Raw genomic sequence first — 23761 nt, forward strand, 5'->3', positions numbered from 1 at the left:
GATCGCAGCTCCTGGGGGATCCTGAGGTTTAATCTCTCCAGTATGTCCTGGATCTGCACCAGCGTCTCCCCCCAGTGGGCTATGCCTGGAAAACCTCCAAAGGAAGGCCTCCAGGATGCATCCTGATCAACTGCTGGCTCCTCTGAGCAGAGGCTCCGAGCTCCTCATCCGCACCCCCTCCATCATTCAGAGGAAACTGCTTTCAGCCCTCAGAGCTGAGGCTGGGTCATGCAGTGGCCTCCATAATGTCTGGGATAAAGACACTGGTAGGTTTGCCACAGTGGTTATAAATCAGTCAGTGTGAGACTGAAGTGCAGAATTTCAGCTGGAGTTTTGGAGTTTTACAAACATTTAGCATGAACTGTTTTCAAACTTACAGCTGACTTTGAAACAGCCCATTTTCAGAGGTTGTGTTTTGTGTAGTTTTGATTTATTGTTAATTCATTCATTTATTTAGAAGAGCTGCTGATCTTTGCAGCCAGGTCCTGGAGACTTTTTTTTTCTGTGGGCTTTTATCTGTAGTAGAGAGAGACAGGGAATGGGGGGAAAACACATGAGCAAGCTGGTGACAGGCCAGGACTCGAGCCTGTGCCACCTGCACCGCAACACAGCATGCGCATGTGGTCACAGGCATCACCACTAAGTCACCCGGCGCTGGTTCCTGGAGATTTTAACCTGCACTGAAAAGATAAATGCAGCACGGTACTCATATTCAGTACTTACAAACTGCAAGCCACACAATTTAAAGAAAATGACAGAAAATGTGTTTTAAAAAAACACATTTGATATTATGTATAGGGCGCATCAGTATATGGGAGATACTCCATCTCTCGCTCCTCATCTATTTGGGGCAACACACTTTTTAAGGCAGGAAGAGCCTATGGGGGGTGGGGTAGGTACAAAATCTAGGCAGGTAAAGGTGTGCAAAAGTTGGCAGACCTTTACAAGGATGGCAACCTTCTTACATTTGAACAATTATGCCAAACATACAAACTGAATCGTTGGTCTCCTAATATCCCAGATAATTCATTTCAATTCAATTTTATTTATATAGCGCCAAATCACAACAAACTGTCGCCTCAAGGCGCTTTGTATTGTGGGTAAAGACCCTACAATAATACAGAGAAAACCCAACAGTCAAAAACGACCCCCTATGAGCAGCACTGGTGACAGTGGAAAGGAAAAACTCCCTTTTAACAGGAAGAAACCTCCAGCAGAACCAGGCTCAGGGAGGGGGGGTCATCTGCCGCGACCGGTTGGGCTGAGGGGAGAGAAAGACATGCTGTGGAAGAGAGCCAGAGATTAATATCAATTAATGATTAAATGCAGAGTGGAGTATAAACAAAGTAAATAAGGTGAATGAGAAACAGTGCATTATGGGAACCCCCCAGCAGACTAGGCCTATAGCAGCAGAACTAAGGGATGGTTCAGGGTCACCTGATCCAGCCCTAACTATAAGCTTGATCATAAAGGAAAGTTTTAAGCCTAATCTTAAAAATAGAGAGGGTGTCTGTCTCCTGAATCCAAGCTGGAAGCTGGTTCCACAGAAGAGGGGCCTGAAAGCTGAAGGCTCTGCCTCCCATTCTACTCTTAAGTATCCTAGGAACCACAAGTAAGCCAGCAGTCTGAGAGAGAAGTGCTCTGTTGGGGTGATATGGGACTATGAGGTCTTTGAGATAAGATGGGGCCTGATTATTCAAGACCTTGTATGTGAGGAGAAGAATTTTAAATTCTATTCTAGATTTAACAGGGAGCCAATGAAGAGAAGCCAATATGGGAGAAATCTGCTCTCTCTTTCTAGTCCCTGTCAGTACTCTAGCTGCAGCATTTTGGATCAGCTGAAGGCTTTTCAGGAAGCTTTTAGGACAGCCTGATAATAATGAATTACAATAGTCCAGCCTAGAAGTAATAAATGCATGAATTAGCTTTTCAGCATCACTCTGAGAAAGGATGTTTCTAATTTTAGAAATATTGCACAAATGCAAAAAAGCGGTCCTACATATTTGTTTAATATGTGCATTGAAGGACATATCCTGGTCAAAAATGACTCCAAGATTTCTCACAGTGTTACTGGAGGCCAAAGTAATGCCATCCAGAGTAAGTATCTGGTTACTGTGTGTTTTGTAATATTAAAAATCAATAAATAAAGGGTTTTAAAAAATGCAGCATGGTGGTGCAGTGGTTAGCACTGTTGCCTGACTGCAGGAAGGTCCTGGGTTTGAATCCGGGCCACTTGCTGTGCTGTTCTCTCTGGGTTCTCCAGGTTCCTCCCACAGTCCAAAGACATGGGGTTAAGAAGTGGGGTTAGCCGCACACGTGATGGTTTCATCATGTTGTGCTCGATTTGTCCAGCAGAGGGCACTGACAGGTCGCTACACCTGAACCCATTGAACCATCCACTCCGATGACGTCACAGATTCAGAGCCAGTAGAGGAGGAAGGGTGCTACTGAAAGCAGAACTGAGACCTCCATTTGAGGATCACTTCCTGTGAAAGACCCCCCCCCCCTTCCCCCCCAACATCAACATCATATGTGATCAAGTAAACAGAGTTCATACGTGATTATGTTAATGTTAAATAATGATGAAATACAGTCATGTCTAAGCTGAATAAGGAAAGGTAATGAATATAACCAGTGACGTGCAGTCAGGGGAGGCAGGTGAGGCCCGGCCTCACCTGTCATCGTGGAAATATAAAATTAAAAATAAATTAAATGGTTATATTCATTCAGTGATTTGTATTTTAAAGTTCTTTTCCATTTAACTACACCATTTTTAGATTAGTTTTTTCAAAATCGCTGAATTTTCGCATTTGCCGGTCAAATACTAAGAGACGAACGGTGAGGCACCAGCCCGGCGAGCCGCACCACGGATTGCGCAATCCGTGGTGCGGCTCAGTATAGTCATTGCCAATGACTACTAACTGTGCTGGCATGCTATGCAGTGAGACCGGATTACTTTCCCTTTGCATGTGGCTATTAAAATGTTCTAACACTTTTACTATATGAACTAAATTTCTATATTTTAGCTGGTGTATATAATGCACAGTTTTTTTTTTTGTTTTTTTCATTAACAACTGTATGTGTGTGTAATGCATTCTTGTGTTGAGCGATCATGAAACTGCTGCGAAGAGACACTAGGTGAGGCACGCAGTTCTCGTGCCTCATGGTAGGGGGCGCTGGTGATCCCAGGGACTCTACGACTCCTCGGCGGCAAGCTACCATAAACAGTTAGCAAGGCCAGTTAGTTTTTCCTGTTGCTTGGCCTTATGTTCAACATGGAAGATTACATAACTCAACTGAAAGAATTTTCTAAACTGGACTTTCAATCGAAGCAGAAGATAATAATTAAAGGAAGACCAACACCGGAGCTAAAAGGTTTGCTTCAGACTATGTTAATGTTAAACAAAACAACTGTTGCCAATCAAATGGTGAATAAGCTATATGTTTGTAAATCTGATGTGATGACGTCAGTGCCTCACCAGTCACGACCCTCACCGCACGTCACTGGTCAGTGGTTATGTGAGCAAACGAAGCAGCTCCTAAAACCGACCACACATCCAACCCAGAAACCCAGAGATTCCCGCTCAGCCTCTTTAACACCTACAAAGCTACAGGGATGAACTGTGGTCAGTGTGGAAGCTTAAATCTATCAATGTTTATCTGTTCAGGACTTCCTCATTCATTTTTCAGATGCTGAGACAGCCTTCTTTGTTTTTCTCTCATCAAACACATTTTATGGTTGTGTTGACTCTGTGTTACATATGACACAAAAAGCTGAGCTGAAGCTGAACCTTCAGAACCGTTTTAATAATGTGATTATATAAACAGCAGTTTGAAATAGTAAAGCTCGGCTTTAACATGTTTTAGGCTATCAGATTGATTCTGGGCAGTATGTAGCATGAATAAGTTCTGATTTTCTTTGATTGCTCATTCTGTTATCTTGTTGCACATCACTGTCTCTCGTTTCCAGCCTCCTTCCTCCTGCCCCGCTGTGGGAATACCTGCTTCACCCTCACAGTCAAAGATGATAAAGCTATCAGCGTCACTGAGGAGCTTCAACCATTGACACGTGCCACAGGTAATCCTGCCACACGTACACCTGCCACAGGTACAACTGCCACAGGGACACCTGTCACAGGGACACCTGCCACACGTACACCTGTCACAGGGACACCTGCCACACGTACACCTGCCACAGGGACACCTGCAACAGGGACACCTGCCACAGGGACACCTGCAACAGGGACACCTGCCACAGGACACCTGCCACACGTACACCTGTCACAGGGACACCTGCCACAGGGACACCTGCCACAGGGACACCTGCCACAGGGACACCTGCCACACGTACACCTGTCACAGGGACACCTGCCACAGGGACACCTGCCACACGTACACCTGTCACACGTACACCTGCCAGGCTTTAGGTGCAGCCTTTATGCAAACATTAAGGTTCTTGTATCCATCACTGCAGCAGCTTGGATACCAACTGTTTTATGATGATGTTTTCCTGAACATGCTGCCTGCTTATTGCTGACTTTTAATTTAATGTATTTATTCAGCCAGCAAAGAGCAGCTGTCAGCAGCATGTGTTGGTTTATCAGAGTTTTATGTCACATCTCTGTGGTTAGTGTAAAAACTCTCACAGCAGAGTCATCTGCGTATGTGTGCATGCAACACTATGTTCTCAGCATCAGCTGGTGAGCCATGCAGGGTTGGGGCACAGTTTGGTTCACAGCCCCCTTTTTGTAGACTTTTGGCCTGTTTGGAACACCTGAAAGGTCAAAATGATTGAATCAGGTTTCGTGTGAAAAATAACACCTCCTGATTTCTGAGAATTTTCTTTTAACACGTGGTTAAAATGAAACTGAGTAGATCAATGCTCTGTTAGCAGCTCATGTATCTCTGCACCCTGAAGTGCTGACATCATTTTTCTCTTATCTTTAGCCCATTAGAAGTCTTTTACCCCTCTTTTTCCTGATGAGACTGTTTACAGGTTAATCGCAGCCTCTTCTCAGTTCTCTGATCCAGTTTTGGGGGTCTGTTTCTTCCAGCCACAAAACAGTGAAAGAAAAGACTGATTTACTGTAAACACTTGATTTTTGCTGCACTTTTTCTTCCAGGTTCCTGCTAATTTCTCCTCTCTGTTTTTCCTTAAATGCACAAACTTGAGCAGACCAGATTTCTCAGTATTTTCCTTCCCTCTTGACCTTTTAATATTCCTGCTCGTCTTCATTATGGTGAATGGTTTCATTGAGTCCTGCCCGTCTGTCGTGGTTTCTGATTGGACTGGTGCCCGAGTCCCTGCTCCAGTCAAACTGCCGGATTAAAGAGCAGCTGGGCAGCAGTTTTGTGTCCTGTCAGGATTCTTGGTGCTGCTGTTATTTGAAACATGAGTAAACTGAATGAAATTCCTGATTGCTTTTCTTCTTCCCCCCCCTTTTTTTTTTTATTTTTAAATTGCACCCATTAGAACAGGGATCCTCAAATCCAGGCCTCGAGGTCTGGTGTCCTGCAGGTTTTAAATGTGTCTCTGCTTCAACACACCTGAGTCAAATATAGAAGTCATTAGCAGGACTCTGGAGAACTTGACTGCATACTGAGGAGGTAATTCAGCCATTTGATTCAGGTGTGTTGGATCAGGGACACATCTAAAACCTGCAGGACACCGGCCCTTGAGGCCTGGATTTGAGGATCCCTGCATTAGAAGTTTCTGGGGCCGTTGATGTTGCCCATTTTCATATTTGATCAGTTTTAAAACTGCAGTAGGTTGTCAGGATATAAAGCAGGTAAACCAGGGTTATCTCCTGCTGTAGGTTATATTAATCCAGCTGTTAGGTACATGTGCCAGGTTTTAAGGGGGTTAGGGTTAGGGTTAGGTTTTAAGTTTCTGAAGCTTACATTTTTTGTGCTCTGCTTATCTCTGTGCTATTTGTCTTGTGGTTATTTCCAGTTTTGCTTCATTACTGTTTCATATTCGTGCTGATGCATCACTGTCAGGTCTGTATCACTGCTGCTTTTGTAGGTTTTCTTTAAAATGGCTGCAATCTGTTTTATGATGAAGGCTCGTGCTAAAACAGCTGCTCACCTAATATTTTCTATATACTCCAGTGGCACTTATATCTTTATCTGTGTGTCACCAGAGCTTCTTCAGACTCTCCTTGTCTTCATAAAGCTTGGAAGTTGCTGAAGTTCAGCCAGAAACTTCACCTGCTGAAAATCCAAGTGTGAACACATTCAGAGTCTCTCTCTAAAAATCAGTGTGTCGCACATGCATAGAGAAAGTCGCCCCCTTGTGTCAGAGTCCAAAAACAGCTGGATTCTCCCACACTGACTTTAACATCCTCCCTTGGTGTGAACCACCTCCCGCCTCTCTCTGCTCCAAGAGTAGCTCAGTCACATCCTGTTGTCTTCAATCTGGAACTTTCCACAGGTTCGAGTCCCATTCAGGCTGCACGTCCACTGTTATATTCAGTGACGTGCGGTGAGGGTCGTGACTGGTGAGGCACTGACGTCATCACATCAGATTTACAAACATATAGCTTATTCACCATTTGATTGGCAACAGTTGTTTTGTTTAACATTAACATAGTCTGAAGCAAACCTTTTAGCTCCGGTGTTGGTCTTCCTTTAATTATTATCTTCTGCTTCGATTGAAAGTCCAGTTTAGAAAATTCTTTCAGTTGAGTTATGTAATCTTCCATGTTGAACATAAGGCCAAGCAACAGGAAAAACTAACTGGCCTTGCTAACTGTTTATGGTAGCTTGCCGCCGAGGAGTCGTAGAGTCCCTGGGATCACCAGCGCCCCCTACCATGAGGCACGAGAACTGCGTGCCTCACCTAGTGTCTCTTCGCAGCAGTTTCATGATCGCTCAACACAAGAATGCATTACACACACATACAGTTGTTAATGAAAAAAACAAAAAAAAAACTGTGCATTATATACACCAGCTAAAATATGGAAATTTAGTTCATATAGTAAAAGTGTTAGAACATTTTAATAGCCACATGCAAAGGGAAAGTAATCCGGTCTCACTGCATAGCATGCCAGCACAGTTAGTAGTCATTGGCAATGACTATACTGAGCCGCACCACGGATTGCGCAATCCGTGGTGCGGCTCGCCGGGCTGGTGCCTCACCGTTCGTCTCTTAGTATTTGACCGGCAAATGCGAAAATTCAGCGATTTTGAAAAAACTAATCTAAAAATGGTGTAGTTAAATGGAAAAGAACTTTAAAATACAAATCACTGAATGAATATAACCATTTAATTTATTTTTTAATTTTATATTTCCACGATGACAGGTGAGGCCGTGCCTCACCTGCCTCCCCTGACTGCACGTCACTGCCACTGACATAGTGTGAATTCACTGATGGTTCATTTGTAAATGTTTCCGTACATTCCTGCATGGATGCCGGCAGCAGCACTGTAGCTTCCCTAAAGCAGGGCAGGGAGGGGCCTCTTGTAGGCCAAGGAAGCATTTTGGGAGAACTTTCTTCAGCTTAGAGGAGGACTGAACTGAGTTCCCTCAGGAGGTCAAAGGATCAGCAGCTCACAGAGTTAACCACAAAGAACACAAACCCTCCTCTTTACAATGTCTCCTGTTTCTGAATGAGTTTTTCTGCTGCATTTTCTGTTTTTAAAGCATTTTATTTTTAGTTTTCTTCTTTGAAGCTTCGATCTCATCTGTCTGACGGCAGGTTTGATTTCTGGGAAATATTGTAAGAGGTTCATAATTGCTTCCATTGTTTGAGCTGGCAGCTCTGACCCACACTCAGCCATGTTTCCTTCCAGTCTTCAAACTGCAGAACACTTTTAGATTTTATTTATTTTAGACAGTGGCTCAGTGGGAACACCTATTGATTCAAATCAGGTCATTTCATTTGCATGTGTCATGGAGCAAAAAGCTCTGCTGTTGTTTGGTTTGTTTCTTTTTAAAAAGTGTGGTAAAATTTCTGCACAAAAATGAGGAAAAGTAGAAAAAGTAAACTTCAACTTATTTTATTCTGTCTTCATTTTTCAGCTGCTTATTAGTTTGCTGACACATGTGAACTGAAATGGTTGTTATTTAGCAGAAATATGACATTAATGCCAATCATCAGCCTTCACATGTATGTGCATCATTATATTAAAGAGCATCTGAAGCTCATTAATCAAAGAACCCAAAGAGAAAACAAACATGGACCTGAAATCTTGAAATAGCTGCCAAATACGTTGTAAGAGGATGTTGCTGTTCAGCGGTGTTAGGTCACTTCCTCGTGCGTCTGTGGTTGTCGTACTTCCTGTTTTTAAGTTTATTTTGAGACTTTTTTCTCATTTAACCGCCCAGCTTCCTTTTTTCACATCAGCACGCAAACTGTGAACTTTGTGACTCTTTTCAAACTTTATGATCTTTTATCAGCTCAGTACAAGCAAAGCTCATGCTTCCTCATTAAGAACTCATTAACTTTGACTTAAATTTGGTTGTTTGAACATAAAGATAAATCAGGTGAATTCAGTGGAAGACGTTTGTTTTCTCATGATGAGAGTCACAGAAAAAGTCCCTCTGCAGGCCAGTTATAACGAGGACTGTTACCTTTTACACGATCAGTGCAATAATGTATCATTTATAGTAAATGTGTAACAGTGAGGGTAATTCTGTGATAAGAAGAATGCTTTGTGAAAGGTTTGTGCAGCTTCCACCTGCTGTGCTCTGGGTTAGGGTTACGGCACTGAGGTTAGAGATTTGTCAGCACGCTGTGACTCATTTCCTGCAGGTCGATTCTGTTCATCTGCATGATTTGATCGTCTTTAAACCTCGAGCACGGTAAGGCTGATGATTTCTAGTGCTGCTTTCTGGTTCTCAGGTCTTACGCATTAACGACATTAAGACAAAAAGATATTTTTGTGCCGTCTGTTTGATTTTTTTAAGTTAAGGTTGTGATTCTGCAGGTCATCACATATTAGAAGCTAATGTGTTAGTTTTTGCTGACTGCTCTGCGATCACTGAAGGCATCATTTATAATAATGTGATATCATTTGGGATGCTGTGTGAAAATGTGAGCAGAGTGTACATATCTGTATAAGAAATTATCGTCCCAAACTCTGAGAAGTTATTCTGTGCACATGTGGAAAAAAGCATGTTTATCTTGAAGAACACTCATACGTTTATGACTTCACTCTCAATATTTCTAAAACAAGAAACATTCTTTCTCAGAGCGATGCTGGAAAGCTAATTCATGCATTTATCACTTCTAGGCTGGACAATTCATTACTATCAGGCTGCTTGAGAAGCAGCTAAACATCTTCATTTTTATCATTTTATATTAAATCTGGGGTTGTAATGATTTGAAGACCACCTGTTATATATGCATTTTATACAGCATCCCAGCACTCACCTTAATCTGCAGCATAACCAGAAATGATCACCAAGAAATTCATTGAAAGCAAAGAGAAAGTGGAAATGATCAATGTTCAAGAAGAATCTCTATTATTGTGTCCACAGAAGATGTTTGCAGCTGAAGCCAAAGAATTTATTAAAAAGGTGGGAGGTGATGACCTCATCTATAACGAGAGTTTACACAAGCAAATCGATCTGCTGACTCTGGTCAAAGTCAGTAAAGGAAGATTCTGGCCAGTGCAGAAGTACAAGATACTGGAGTTCAGCCTGCCCGAGCTCACGGAGGAGGAAGACTTCTCCTCAGGTGTGTGATCTGACACATGAACACAAACACGCATTCAAACAAAGGATTACATTTGGTTCTGTGGATAGAGGTCACGGCACAGATTAAATATAGCTCCGTTCTATTTTTCTGATGGAGTCCCACTAATGATGCTATTGGCATGTTGACCTTATTCATAGAATCAGCATTATTTATGTAACGTACACGTAGTCCACATGCCACCATATGGGTCAGCAGTACAGTTAATACAGCCAGGAGGCAGCCATAGAGGCCACAATGGAGGAGCCACCTACAAATCAGAGTTGGCACGATGAACACTGAGGCCTGACACATCCCAACATCCCATACTTAAAGGAAGCAGCTCACCATCTCTCTGAAGCCGTATGCCACACCAACAGCCTCAAAACAGAGCAGTAATTCCGGCATGATGGCCGGGTTATGAAGGAGATACTGTATGCCTGAAAGGTCAGACAAAGTAGGTGACTGCTCCTGGTGGAAGATGGTCTTCAGCCCCAGAGAGGGCAGCAGCTCAAAGGAAAGCTGTTTGCCTGAACCAAACTGGCAAATACCATAATGGGAAAATGCGTGGCCTTGCCTCCCTTCAGAAAGCAGCTAATATGAAGGTTTAGCCTTCAGGAAAAATAAGACTAAGCTCCGGTATGGCTGGCACAAAGCAGATCCCATTAGCAAACTCTCTATCTGGGATTATAAATCTAGGACTGGCCCCACCCTGTGATACTACACCACAGATCCAACCTGTCCCATTTCACAGCATAAAGCTTCCTCACAGAGGATGCTTTATGCTGGAAGTGTCAGTAAAACCATAAGGCTGAGGTCTTCAGATGAAAAACATACAACCAGAACATTTCTGGATTTGTGGGTCTGTGTGTCTCACTTGGCGCAATAAAGAAAAAAATGTGAATGCACAGCTATACTTATTTGTTCCAATTATCAAGTCATGAAGGGTGGTTAGCAGTGATGGCATAGTTACCTTGAAAAAGTAATCTGATTACTGATTACCCCTTTAAAAATAACCTACTTTACTGATTACTTAAATTTAGAAGATTACAAGTTACTTTATTAGTTACTTTAAACAGCTAATGACTTGATATCATTCATGAGAGATATGTTTGACACAAGTTTCACAGATTATAGGTCAACAAGTCATTTACAGCTGTTTAAATACAGGCAGTCATTTTTTGGCCAACTACTGAAAATCACTTTCACTTTTTAACAGCAGCAGCAGCACACTTAATGTTATCATATTTAGCTGACACAAACTCACAATAGTGCCTGTGTTTCAGCTAGAAAACACGCATCTCTCTCCTCCCTCCATTGTTTAGTTTGTGTCACTGTGCTGTTATTGTCCTCATGCTGAAAATGGGACGCAATTGTTGCATCGGCCAGACGTCACTCCCCGAGATGCAAGAAGAAAGCAAAAATATATCTTTGTGCTGAGGAAAATGACAAAAATAGTAATGCACAGTGACTTGGATAAGTTACTTTAATCTGATTAAAGTAGTTGGTGGTTAGTTTGCTATGCTGACCTGTGTATGGTGGCAAGTTGACCTCATATAAAATAGAACAACTGCATCTTGTGTAAATGATGCTACGATCTCCCTCTAGAGTACACAGACGAGCTCTTTGTGAGTGATTTCATGACTTCAGTAAAGATGACTGGGAGAGGAGGTGTAGGTGGAAATGAGGGTGGTGTGTATGGAGCTGAAATTAAAGCACGCAGTGATAGTGTGGATGGACTACATCAGCCTGTCAGCATGAAGACCAAGAAGGTCAACCTTAAAGCGCTGAGGACCAGGTTCAGGTGTGTTTCTGTCTCTCTGCTCAGCAATCACAGGTTTTCCAAACATGTACTAACCCTTTCACCTCTGTTGCTTTCTGTTTCTAGGACAATAAATGTGGACAAAGTGAGCATGCTGGCACTCGCAGAGACAGATAAACTGGCTTTTGTTCACCAGACAATCTACAACTTTGATCCTGTCACACTTATTAGAAAGCACACAAGGGGTGGCTCCATTTTAGCCTCCTGGATAAAGATGCTGAGTCTGTTTGTGAGGGTGAGTGAATCTATGGAAGATGAAGACATTCTGAGCTCAGCTTTGTTCTCAGGGACTAAATCTCCACTTCTCCTCAGTTCATCTGTACACAGTTTGTCAGTTAGGTGGCATCTTGAAGAACTTGCCACAGTCCAGGCTGTGTCAGTAACTTCTGTCTCTTCATATAATCTAAACTGACTCCATGCTCCTGGCATCAGGAAAACCAGCTCCCTTGGGAGGACCTGTTTCAGCGCCACATTTGGGGAAGAAAAAGGTTCCTACATGCACCAAAATCCCCCCCCCAGAAAACCCTCCTGAGTATCAGATTGGTTAAAGTGACTAAAAGAACCATTTTTAAAAGATTCAACAACCAAGAAGAGCATACTTCTCAAACTACTATCTAAACAGCTTTGTCTCAGTTACTGTTGTCATTTCTGCATACTTGGAAATAATTTAGTGTATAAAGTTGTAACTCACATAACACATATGTATGTTATGACCCATTGGACCACCACAATGGCTTGACTGAGGGTGGAACCAGACAATTTTAATGGGCGTGGTCACGCAGAGGCTGAGTGGCACATAAACACATGCACTGCAGCCCTGAGCCACTGTAGGCATTATCTGATGGAGCTGTATGTGAGAACAAACTTGTGCCACTACTTGGACATGATGTTCAACTTTCCATCTTCCTGGTACAAAGTCTGTGTGGTATGTTATTGCAACTAATTGTCATGATCCTGGGCCAGTGGCCCAGCGTTTTGAGTTATTTTGTGTAGCTTTCTTTTGTTGTACTTTTCAGGTTGTTTTCTTAGTGTTGCTTTTAGTTTCTCTGTGTTATTTGAGTGTGCGGTTTGGTTTCCTTTGTTGTTTTGTTTTGTAATGTTGCATTAAGTTTTCTGTGTTTAGGTTAGTATCTGTTATGTTTAGTCAGTTCCTGTTTTATTATGACAGTTTCGTGTTCCTTGTGCTTTGTGTTTAGTTTTGCTTCCCCTTTGTCATTAGTCTCATTCATTTCACCTGTTGTTCCCAGTTGTTTCCCCTCACCCCTCGTTTCCTTTGTGTATTTAAGTCTCAGTGTTTAGTTCAGTGTTCAGGTCCTCGTCAGTTTTGCCTGTGTGTTTTGTCCTTCGAGTTTTTCCTGCTTTCGAGTTTCAAGTTTCAAGTGTACTGTTTGGTAGTTATTTGAGTTTTCAAATAAACTTCCCTCCGAACCTACTCTCGCCGTGTCCTGCACTGGGGTCCTCCCTGCCTTTCCCGCACACAGCTGTGACACTAACAATAGTGCAATTAATTTCAGGTGGATTTACAGAGTCATCTGTAACATTCAGCTTTTGGATAATATCCCAGTCTTAATGTCCTGAAATTGTCCAGAGGTCCTGTGTGAGAACATCTTTAGAATTGTGTATGCAGGCATCTTAGCTGACATACTGTATAATGAGGGCACACTGGTGGGGTGGGGGGGGCTTGCCCAACATTGACAGTGAGGTCACTGAGGTAGTTAACATCTCCTTGGTTGCAGGTTCACTGGGATGATTCTGTCTCATTTGTTTTTGATTAGGGTGCATGATCTTCCATAGTTGTGTATTGATTGTACAGGTATGTATTTTACTGATTTAACCAACAAATGTCTTCAGGGCAGCAGAAAGATGGAGACGAGCTTCACTGTTCCAGAAAAAACCACCTTTGCTTACAGCCTGATGGAGATAAAGATGGAGGCTGAGAAGCTGAGTAAGAGCACAACACTGTGCTTAATGTGTGTGTGTGTGTGTGTGTGTGTGTGTGTGTGTGTGTGTGTGTGTGTGTGTGTGTGTGTTACTGAGTATGATTTCTGTCTCCTTCTCTCATTCAGAGATCTCATGTGAACCTTGGACTCGAAGCTTATTCGGTAGGTTGAACTCTGTCACATTCCTGTGACAGAAAGAAGTGTCATCACGCTGTGACCTGAGGTTTTGGAGCATCACGCTGGGATGTGACTGATTTCACAGCTTTTGTTCAGTCTGCAGCAGTCGGTGCTAACCTCAGCTCAGACAGTCTCTAATTTCTGACTTCAGCAGACATGGCGATGCTGAGTAGCTGCAGTGGTTATATTTTAAGTCCTTCTTACTGTTTCCAGATAGACTCTTCAGTGATGACATAAACAGTGGGCCCCTACAACTAATAAAAGAAGGTAGGAGGAAATAATCAAATAATAATAATCAGTGAGATTTGACATTGAGACCTGCTGTTGGATCTCATGGATCTCCTGTTACTGATGGTATGATTGAGTCTTTGGTGGTCTTTGGTGCAGAACTGGAGAGGAAGGAAGCTCTTCTGCAGCCTCTGGCACATCTTCCTCGGTCAACCCGTCCTGATCTGCTGAAAAAACTCAGTGAGCTTGTGGAGGATGAAGATGCTCTCTCTCTGCTGGAGCAAACAGTAAGAAGAACATTTATACTTCTGAAGTTTTACCTCTCATCTTCAGCTACTGTGGGCAGGAAATTTGAAAGGAAAAGTGAAGAGACGGTCCAACGTACAGTCATGTGAGTTTTGACAGTCTATATGCACAGAGATTTCCTGCTTCCATACAATTTAAAAGGCACTTGATTAATTGATAATCAGTAAGTGTGAGAGCTCCATAAAAGCAGACATTTGGGCAAGTTGCTGGTCTGAAGAATTCAGGTGTGTTAACAGGTGTGCCACAACTTTCCCAGGAGTGAACATCCCAGCAAATTCACCCCAAGCTCAGATCATGCAACTGCTGGTAACATTTTTAAGGGTCTCCGTGTTCCTTTCGGCCAAAAATTCAAACCCAATTAAATCCAAAATTTCCAATAAATCACTGGGATAAAGACAGGTTTTCCGCGGGGTAGTAAATTAAATGAGCTCAAATTAAGGCTATTAAAAGGTAGTAAAAGTTAACAAACAGAATTTGACTGGGTAGTAAATTTTTCATCACCCATTCAATATATTTTGACTTTCCATTTTTGTTTTAAGTTCGTTTACCTATAAAATTTGTATAAAAATAAAACTGTTCTGCAGGACCTGAGCTGACGTTGAGGTAGTAAAATAAGTAGTAAATTAAACTCTAGGATTCCTGTATAAACCCTGGAACAGGTTCCGGTGCAGGCTGTTTATTAGACATCTTAGTTACACAAAACAAAGACAAAGACCAAAACACAGACAGTAACATAGTTGAGACTGAGATATACACACACAGAGACAGAGAAAGATGCAGGAACAGAAAAAGGAGAGGACAGGACAGTGAGCGAAGTTAAAAAGTGAGATGTGAGAAGTAAAGTACAAAAGAGTGGAAGAAAGTATTGAGTGAAAAAGTGAGTAAAAAGGGTGAAAGAAGAAGTAGAAGTCCAGAGTTAAACAGAGTACAAGAAAGCAAATAGCCCTCCCGGGAGTGAGAGCCTCAGAGCTGCTGCAAAGGAGACAGAGAGTGAGCAAGGAGAGTGCGAAGAGCAAGAAGCGCTCTCTCCCAACTCACCACTGCATTTTATCCCCCAAGCTCACCCCTCCCTCTCAGTTTATCATAGGATAATAGGCACAGAGTGGTGCTTTCAATCCACTATGAACCATACTAGTTCGATTCTTTTGCAGAGGCTCCCTGACACAGTTCTCTGGTGCTGTCAAGACAACTTTCCCACGTGAAAATGCCTCCCACAGAAACACTCCCCCGCCCAGCTGTCCATATTTTCTCATTACTAGAAACACTTTTAGGGTGGTCTTATCTTAATATACAAATTTACTCCCTTAGATTATTAAATTAGCTCAGGTGGGACTTCAACCCCCCACTTCGGGACACACAGTTCCCAGCAACCTGACCTTGAGTTGGTGATATAGTGTCACTAAGGGGAAAAAAAATGAGGCCTTGAGCCGAACAGGCCTCAGTCCTTTCCACTCACCTAAAGCATGCAGCGTTCCAGTGTGTGAGTGACAATATAGGTGATATAAAATGTGACCATTAATCCAGTGTGTGTGATTAATATAGGTACTAATAAATGATATAGAATAATGACAGTAAAATACCAATATCAGAGTAGGGGTGTGCGATATTGACAAAAAATATCTAGATATTTTCTGCAATTTTCTCAATAACGATAATAAACGATATTTCGCATTATTTAAAAATGTGCTCATACAAGAAGTGCAAGCTGGTAAAATATAAGACTTAAATCAGTGTTTTTGAGACATTAACTTATTTTTATTTTATTTAACCTTTATTTAATCAGGAAAAACACATTGAGATTGAAATCTCTTTTTCAAGAGTGTCCTGGGCATGACAAATGTTAATAGAAAAACTTTGGCGAGTTTTTCAAAAGCAATTGCTCAATACAAAAGACTTGACAGAAGGAGAAAAAATAAAAATAAAAAAAGAGGCCGTCCAGGGGGATTCCCCTACATTATAGCAAAATAAATCACAGAAACTACACACTTTCATCTGATCAGAAACCCACTTTTCTGCAACACTGCTTCAGTGTATTATCCGAGGCTCCAAACAGGTGAGCTCCGAGAATGTCGCTGGGTTATGACGCAGTGACTGTAACATCCCTACTTTAACTTAAAGGATATAAACATCCATCCATCCATTATTTTTCTCTTTATTCCACTAGTCGTGGTTTGTCTTGGACAACGAGTTCCCGAAACTTTTCATATTCTTCATACTCGTTGATGATGGAAGAGGTCAGTTGTCGAGCTGTCTGCTTTCTTACAGTCTGTAAACTGCAAACCACCTCCTCACCTAGGAAGGCGGTAGAGTGCGAGGCTGGTGATGTCTGCGTTTCTTCCCCTGGCGCAGTGTGTTCACTCATTTCCAGCTTTAGGTGTGTTGTTTAGGCAGCTATGCTAGCGCACAGTACAGCCACTCTCAATGCGCACACGCAGCAGCCTGTACTAAAGCAAAAAGTATTGAACGCGTGGAGCCGAGTGTTTGATTGTTGTTTTTTTTTCCTAATTAGCATACTCAATAATGTCAGCTCACACATCGTTAACACGGCAATTACGATATTATCGTAGAAAATATATATCGCACACCCCTATATCAGAGCGATAAAAATTTCCAGCACAACGCTCAGAGAAACTGCAAAACACCTGAGAGCTCCATCTGAGACTCTACAGGCCTCAGTTAGCATGTTAAAGGTTAAAGATCATGACAGCACAATTAGAAACAGACTGAACACCTATGTCCTGTTTGGAAGGGCTGCAGGAGAAACCACAGCACCTCCTGTTAACATCGTTTGGGAGTTATTACGTTCTCGCGAGACTGTGTGGAGGGGCGCGTTAGTTCTGTGGTTGTTGGAAAAATGGCGGGACAAATAAATCTCTGGGAAAACTAAACGTCGTGTTTTTGGAGTTTTCAAAGGTAGCAGAGGATGGTTACCAATTACGGAGTACCGCCAAAGTTTGATGAAGCCAGGCCATATGAGTGCTGGAAAAATGAGGTTAACATTTGGAGACTTGTTACGGATTTGGATAAGAAGAAACAAGCACTGGTGCTGGGGCTTGAAGGGAGAGCCAGAGAGATTGCATTGGAAATACCCGCGGAGGATCTGAACAAAGATACCGGTATGGAAACCTTGTTTGTTAAATTGGATGCTGTATTTTTGAGAGAAGTGAAGTCCTCGTTGTCACAGCAGAGATGTCTACAAAAGAGAAGCGTAAGGTTCTCCTGAAACTTCACAAGCAGTTTGGCCATGCCTCTGCAGACCGGCTGCAGTGACTCATTCATACCTCTGGAAATACTGACAAAGACTGTCCAATCCTCTTGCAGGAGATTATTTGTGACTGTGAGATATGTCAGAGGTACAGCAGGGCAAAGCCCAAGCCTGCTGTTGGTTTGCCTCTGGCCTCAGAGTACAATGAGACGGTGGCAATGAATCTACACGAGTTGGAGGCTGGCGTATGGTACCTGCACATCATCGACCTTTTTACCCGTTTCAGCGCCGGAAACATTGTGACGACCAAGAAACCCTCCGAGATCGTCAACTCCTTCATTCACTCGTGGATAAGTGTTCATTGTGCCCCCAAACGAATCTACACTGACAATGGTGGGGAATTCAACAATGAGGAAGTTAGAGACATGGCAGAAAAATTCAACATTGAGACAAAGACTACAGCAGGCTACAGTCCATGGAGCAATGGACTGTTAGAGAGACACAACATGACACTGACTTACATGCTCCTGAAGGTGAAAAAGGAAAATGGGTGTGGTCGGCAAACTGCTCTAGACTGGGCTCTTATGGCCAAAAACAGTATGGTCAGTGTACATGGTTATAGTCACAGTCCTAATCTTCCTTCTGTTTTGGTTGATAAACCACCTGCTTTAGAGGATACTTCTATGAGCACTAGAGTAGGACAGCACCTAGCAGCATTACATGCTTCCAGAAGAGCTTTCACAGAGGTGGAATGCTCAAACACAATAAGAAGAGCTTTGCGCAGGCAGCTAAGACCTACAGATGAAAAGTATGAGACGGGAGACAAGGGGTACTATAAGAGAGCAGATAGTACAGAGTGGAAGGGCCCTGGTGTAGTTATTGGTCAGGACGGAGTTGTGGTTTTTGTGAGACATGGTGGGATTCTTGTCCGAGTACATCAGTCCAGGCTAAACAAAATGAAATCACAGGATGAGAATAAAACAGTCCTGCCCAGTGTTCCTGAAGAGGATGAAGGAAGTGAAAACATGGTTCACACTGAGGCGTCAGAGAGCTCAGATGATGAAATGAGTGTTAGTGGAGAACAACAAAATACTGGCAATACAGAAACAGAGGAGAGGAATGTCAGACAGACTAATGACAGACATACTGAAGAAGAGAGTAATACAACTATACTCAGGGTCCTACAGAGGTCAGACTGAAAACAGGTCAGACAGTTACATTTACTAACAGAGATGATGGTACTAAACACACTGTCAGAGTTTTAGACAGAGCAGGAAAAGCCAAGGGGCAATACAAAAACTGGTACAATGTACAGAGTCTTGAACCTGACGACAGCGAGGGACAAAAACGAGCGGTAGACATGTCACAGGTTGATGATCTTCACACTGTATCTGAAAACACAGAAGCTGATGTACTCATTGCTAAAGACATTTCTTTTGATGCTGCTAAACAGGAAGAGATTGAGAATTGGAAAAATAACAATATCTATGAAGAGGTCATGGACAGAGGTCAAAAATGTATTTTGACTATGTCTGTACATTAAAAGAAACCTCAGAAGGTATCATTCCCAAAGCCCGCCTTGTGGCGAGAGGTTTTGAAGAAATCAACATTAACGAGTTACAGAAAGACTCTCCCACATGTGCATCAGAGTCACTCAGGCTGCTGTTGGCAGTGATCTGTCAAAACAAGTGGAAAGTTCATTCTATGGATATTAAATCTGCCTTTTTACAGGCTATGGAACTCTCACGGGACATTTTCATTCAGCCCCCCACCTGAGGTGGGCACGGAGAATGTTGTGTGGAAGCTAAAGAAATGTGTATATGGACAGACGCTTCCCTCTACTGGTACAACAGGGTCAAAGAACTCATGCTCAGCACTGGTGGTAAAATGTCAAAAGTTGATCCTGCAGTGTTTTACTGGCAGAATGAAGAGTCTGAGGTGACAGGAGTACTGGCGTGTCACGTAGATGATTTTCTTTGGGCGGGATCAAAGCACTTTGTAACTAATGTTCTCCCTGTACTTCAGTCTGCTTTTCATGTGGGCCGTGAAGAACATGAGAGTTTTTCTTATGTGGGAATGGACATTACTACTTTGGATGGTATAGTGCACGTGCATCAACACAGTTATATTGACAGCCTACAACCAGTTCATTTAAAAGCAGCACGGGCTGTGCAGAGAGATGCTCCACTAAACGAGACAGGGAGAGACCAGCTTAGGTCCAAAATAGGACAAATTTTGTGGGTTGCCAAACAGACGAGGCCAGATGTTATGTTTGACACTTGTAGCCTGGCATCTAGCATCAAAAATGCCACTGTTCAGTCCATACATGAAGTGAACAAAGTGATTCGCAAACTTAAGTCAGAGACAGTCACACTAAAGTTCCAACATTTGGGCAACAGTAGTGATTTGAGCTTAGTCGTGTTCAGTGATGCCTCTCTGGGTAATCTTCCAGATTGAGGTACACAGGGAGGGGCTTTAATTGCTCTCATGGGAAAGACAGGAAAAATTTCCCCTTTGTTTTGACAGTCTAAAAAGATCAGGCGTGTGGTAAGAAGTACACTCGCAGGAGAAACCCTTGCTATGTCAGATGGTATTGACAATTCGATTTTCTTGGCCACGCTCTACTCTGAGCTCACCACTGGTAAAGCAGATCCCAACTCTATTCTGCTCATATGAGTTACAGATAACCATTCCTTGTTTGATGTACTTAAGTCTACAAAACAGGTCACTGAAAGAGGTTCAGATTAGAAATCAGCAGCGTTAAAGAAGTCTTGCAAGCAAAAACAATCAAAGAGGTTTGCTGGTCAGAAGCTAACTCACAGCTTGCTGACTGTTTGTGCTTCCCCACTTATGCTTCATAAGGCACTGGATGACGGTGTATGGGTATTGTGATGCTACATGCACTATGTAGTATATACTTGGTTGCAGTTCTTGTTTACAATAATGTTAATCTGTTTACCACAACAAACAAACAAAAAAATGTTACTGTGTTCAGATACACTTTTGTCCTTGGTGACTGTTTTTAACAGTCAAGGTGAACCTCTCATTTATTGTTTTTCTATTTTTGTTTTAAAGAGAGAGGGAGATTGTTAACATCGTTTGGGAGTTATTTTGTTCTCGCGAGATTGTGTGGAGGGGGCCTTAGTTCTTAGTTCTTGGAAAAATGGCGGCACAAATAAATCTCTGGGAAAACTAAACGTCGTGTGTTTGGAGTTCACAGTATGTGCTTACTGACATGTGGACAGCACAGTCTTACAGTCATGTTCATAAACTGTCATCTCTTCTGCAGCTGTGAATGTCCGGCTGAGCATTTAAATGACATTTCTACATCCCCGTTAATGATTATGTTCTGCTTGTTTGCCTTTGGGTATTTACAAAGAGATCTGAATTAAACATGCTGCTGGTGTCTCTTTACGATCTTAAGCATGACAGGCCCAACAACCAGCACTGACACAGGACCTGTATGACTACACCCCACTCTGCTTTGATACTACTACTGCTACTGCTACTACTACTACTTCCACTACCACTACTATTAACAATACTAATACAATAATAATGCTCTGCTCCTCTCAGCTGGATCAGTGCAGTAAGGAAGCGTCTGTGCATCCTCGGTCTCATGCTGTCTCTTCATTCATGGACCTTCTTGATGTCTCAAACATCTCCACAGCTGTGAAGGACGCTGCTCACCTGTTGGTCAGCGCTTTGGATGGTAAGTCAGCTGACCTCAGAGTCATTTCCAGTAACATGTAGATCCTCTGGAACAGGTATGGTGTATGGATTGGAGATGGTAGGTTGAGATAAAGATGCTTAGATCTGATTTCAGAGTGTGTGAGAGCTCAGCTCAGAGTTTTCCTGACACATCTGAAGTGTTTGCAGCTCTTCACATCTTCATCAGTCTTCCTCTGTCTGCAGCTCTGCCAGGTGAAATGTCTCCACTCCTGACCAGCTGCAGTCCAGATACTCTGAGAGTCCTCAGCCAGCTGGTGGGTCCATTCACTCATTCATCTACATACTCTTCCAGTAGCTCCCACCCTCAGCACACCTTAATGTACAGGCTCAGCTCTCACTGAGCATGTGTGAGCTGCCCCCTTAACTGATCTACTGTTCAAACAGGAGCTCCCTCTGAGCAACAGGAAGTAATCCTCTGAGCCTCAGTGCTGTCTGCAGACCATTAGACACAAACTTGCTGTGGTCCAGTTTAGCACTCAGACTCTGCCCTACAGAGCCATGCTGTAGAGTAGCTGCAGAGTGCTTTAAGCTGCTGCTTCTTTCACTGTAGAGAAAGAACGCCGTTCCTCTCCATAAATATCTGAGCATGGTGAAGTTTACAAGCAGGATTTTAAAGATCCTGCTACAGCTAGCATCACAGCATCAGCAGCTCCACCCACTGCCAGCAGCTTGTGGGTGGAGCCTTCCTCATGTTTGAGTCTGATCTAAGAACAGCTCCCTCTCTGCTTCCCCAGGTGGATGGACTTAAGGACGGTCAGGCCAAACTCCCAGAGTCTCTGCCCGCCCCCCTGCAGGAGGGAGGGGATCTCCGCTGGGCGGCCGAGCTCATCTGTTTGAACGACAAGAAGCTGAAAGAGCTGAGTGACGGCTGGGACCGGCCCGAGCTCCCCCCGGAGGTTCTGCTGGAGCTTCTGTGCCTCGCTGTGCAGGGACTCAGCCTGATGCAGCCCAGAACAAAGCCTTAATGTCAGCTGTTGTAATCATTGTTAACATGGGTTTCAGTGTGGGCAGCAGTCCGTCCTTCAGTCCAAGTCATTTTGTTGTATGTCTGACATGTAATGACAATAAATTGATTCTGATTCAGAAGGAGAACACCTCCTAACTGTGAAGTCCACAGGTTGAAAACATGGCTGATGAACTCTCCCTCGCTCTGTCATCTTTCAAAGAGACAAGAAAACAAAAGTAATAAAAAAGAAATCACATTTTATTAAAGATCTGCACCTGCATTATGTACTTTACAGTTACAGCTCTTGTAATTTATTGGTTTTCTTGTACTCTTCTCCTGTTCCCAGCCTCTTAATGTTTCTTCATGCTGAGAGTTATTTTAATAAGTTATTATTTTTCTGGTTCTGTATTAAAGATTTGAGATTATATGAAGAGACTGAGTGCAACGGTTTAATCTATGGAATAAAACAGAAGCCTTGGAAACACGAATGATGGTAGAAAAGGATCAGTGCTGGAAATAAAGTGGAGATTTAGAGAAAAACTAATTTAGGAGGAAAAGTCAGAAAACCACAAAAACTGTTCACAGTTAAAATGAATTAGATGCCATTTAAGAATAATTTAATCTTAAAGTCTCTAATCTTAAGGTTTGCATGCTAACACTGATCAGAGGAAATAACACTGATGTGAATAACAGAAGTCAGTGATATGTGGATGTTACACCCCTCTGCAAATCCCCCTCATCCTGCAGAGGCAGGGGCAGTGTCTCTGGATGTTACCAAGGTGTGGATAAAGGCTTAATAGCAGCTTTGGAGGATATGCCACTTCATGCTGTCTGCTTGGGTATCTTTAGCTAAAATTATTAAGCCATTTAAATTAAAACCAATGTTTCTCTGGTGACAGTCTCCACTTTATGCTACAGCTTTTGATCCGAGGTGTAACAGTGACTTATTTTATTGCTGGCTTAAAGCATAATGAGAATAAAAAGCTTTTAATTTACAAGCTAATTTTTATAAACTTGCAGATCAGATAGATGAATCATTTAATCTTCACTGGTCTCAGCATGAACACCTCTGATAAGGACTCTTACTCATTTAACAGCTGTCCTCTCAGGTTCATGCACTCAGTGATGGAGCTCTGGCTCCATCTAGTGGTGTTTACAAAAAACATCACAACTGCTGTGAACTAGCATCCTGTTCTTTGGACTTAGAGGCTGTTACAGTATTTCTGAATCGCTAAAACACATTTCCTGAGTCCACCACCCATTTCCCCAAAACTTTAGACTTTCCTGTCAGAATCAAACCATCACTGCAAAAATCGGTGGCCTGTGTGCAAAACCAAACACTGAGGGCAGATCACACACAGCAAGTAAAAAAATAGATTCACAAAGACCATCTGTTACACACTATATCAGATAATTTAAGACACAGCATCCAGGGCATGTAGTCAACAGAAAATGTTTATTTGAACACAAAACACTGCCATAGTCAAAGTGATATGACAGTGCTGAATATAGATAAACAAACTAACTAAATAAATAAAAAGCACATGAAAAGCACAGCACTGTAAGACAGATTCAGTCTGCACCATCATGTCTGTGTGGGGTCCAGCCAGAGGACCTCATCCACATCACATGCAACATGGGAAAACCCTCCTTTGTGCCAAATCCAGCCCTGACAGGACTCTACAGTAACATTGTCACATAGAGAAAACCCCTCTATTGGATTGA

At 42.6% G+C, this 23761-nt stretch overlaps 1 protein-coding gene across 2 annotated transcripts; it reads left to right on the top strand.

Moving 5' to 3' along the window:
- The first annotated feature begins 46 nt into the window (after window positions 1–46).
- LOC115789478 (uncharacterized) lies at window positions 47–22463 on the top strand. Of its 2 annotated transcripts, XM_030742915.1 has the most exons (12): window positions 47–266; window positions 3971–4078; window positions 9485–9683; window positions 11289–11484; window positions 11569–11737; window positions 13354–13447; window positions 13569–13604; window positions 13833–13886; window positions 14007–14134; window positions 20935–21070; window positions 21274–21344; window positions 21825–22463. In XM_030742915.1, the coding sequence occupies exons 3-12, from the start codon at window positions 9488–9490 to the stop codon at window positions 22053–22055; spliced, it is 1311 nt and encodes a 436-aa protein (XP_030598775.1). In that variant the 5' UTR covers window positions 47–266; window positions 3971–4078; window positions 9485–9487; the 3' UTR covers window positions 22056–22463. The 2 variants fall into 2 exon arrangements, with proteins under 2 accessions (XP_030598775.1, XP_030598774.1); XM_030742914.1 differs by lacking the exons at window positions 47–266; window positions 3971–4078 and adding an exon at window positions 8762–8806.
- The last annotated feature ends 1298 nt before the right edge of the window (window positions 22464–23761 follow it).

This window comes from Archocentrus centrarchus, chromosome 12, assembly GCF_007364275.1.
Source record: "Archocentrus centrarchus isolate MPI-CPG fArcCen1 chromosome 12, fArcCen1, whole genome shotgun sequence".
NCBI classification, from domain to species: Eukaryota; Metazoa; Chordata; class Actinopteri; order Cichliformes; family Cichlidae; genus Archocentrus; species Archocentrus centrarchus.

Coding starts and splice junctions, on each gene's coding strand:
- LOC115789478 (XM_030742915.1), top strand. CDS start 9,488: ATGTTTGCAGCTGAAGCCAAAGAATTTATTAAAAAGGTGGGAGGTGAT. Junction 13,605..13,832: donor TTGGACTCGAAGCTTATTCG/GTAGGTTGAACT, acceptor TACTGTTTCCAG/ATAGACTCTTCAGTGATGAC. Junction 13,887..14,006: donor CCTACAACTAATAAAAGAAG/GTAGGAGGAAAT, acceptor TCTTTGGTGCAG/AACTGGAGAGGAAGGAAGCT.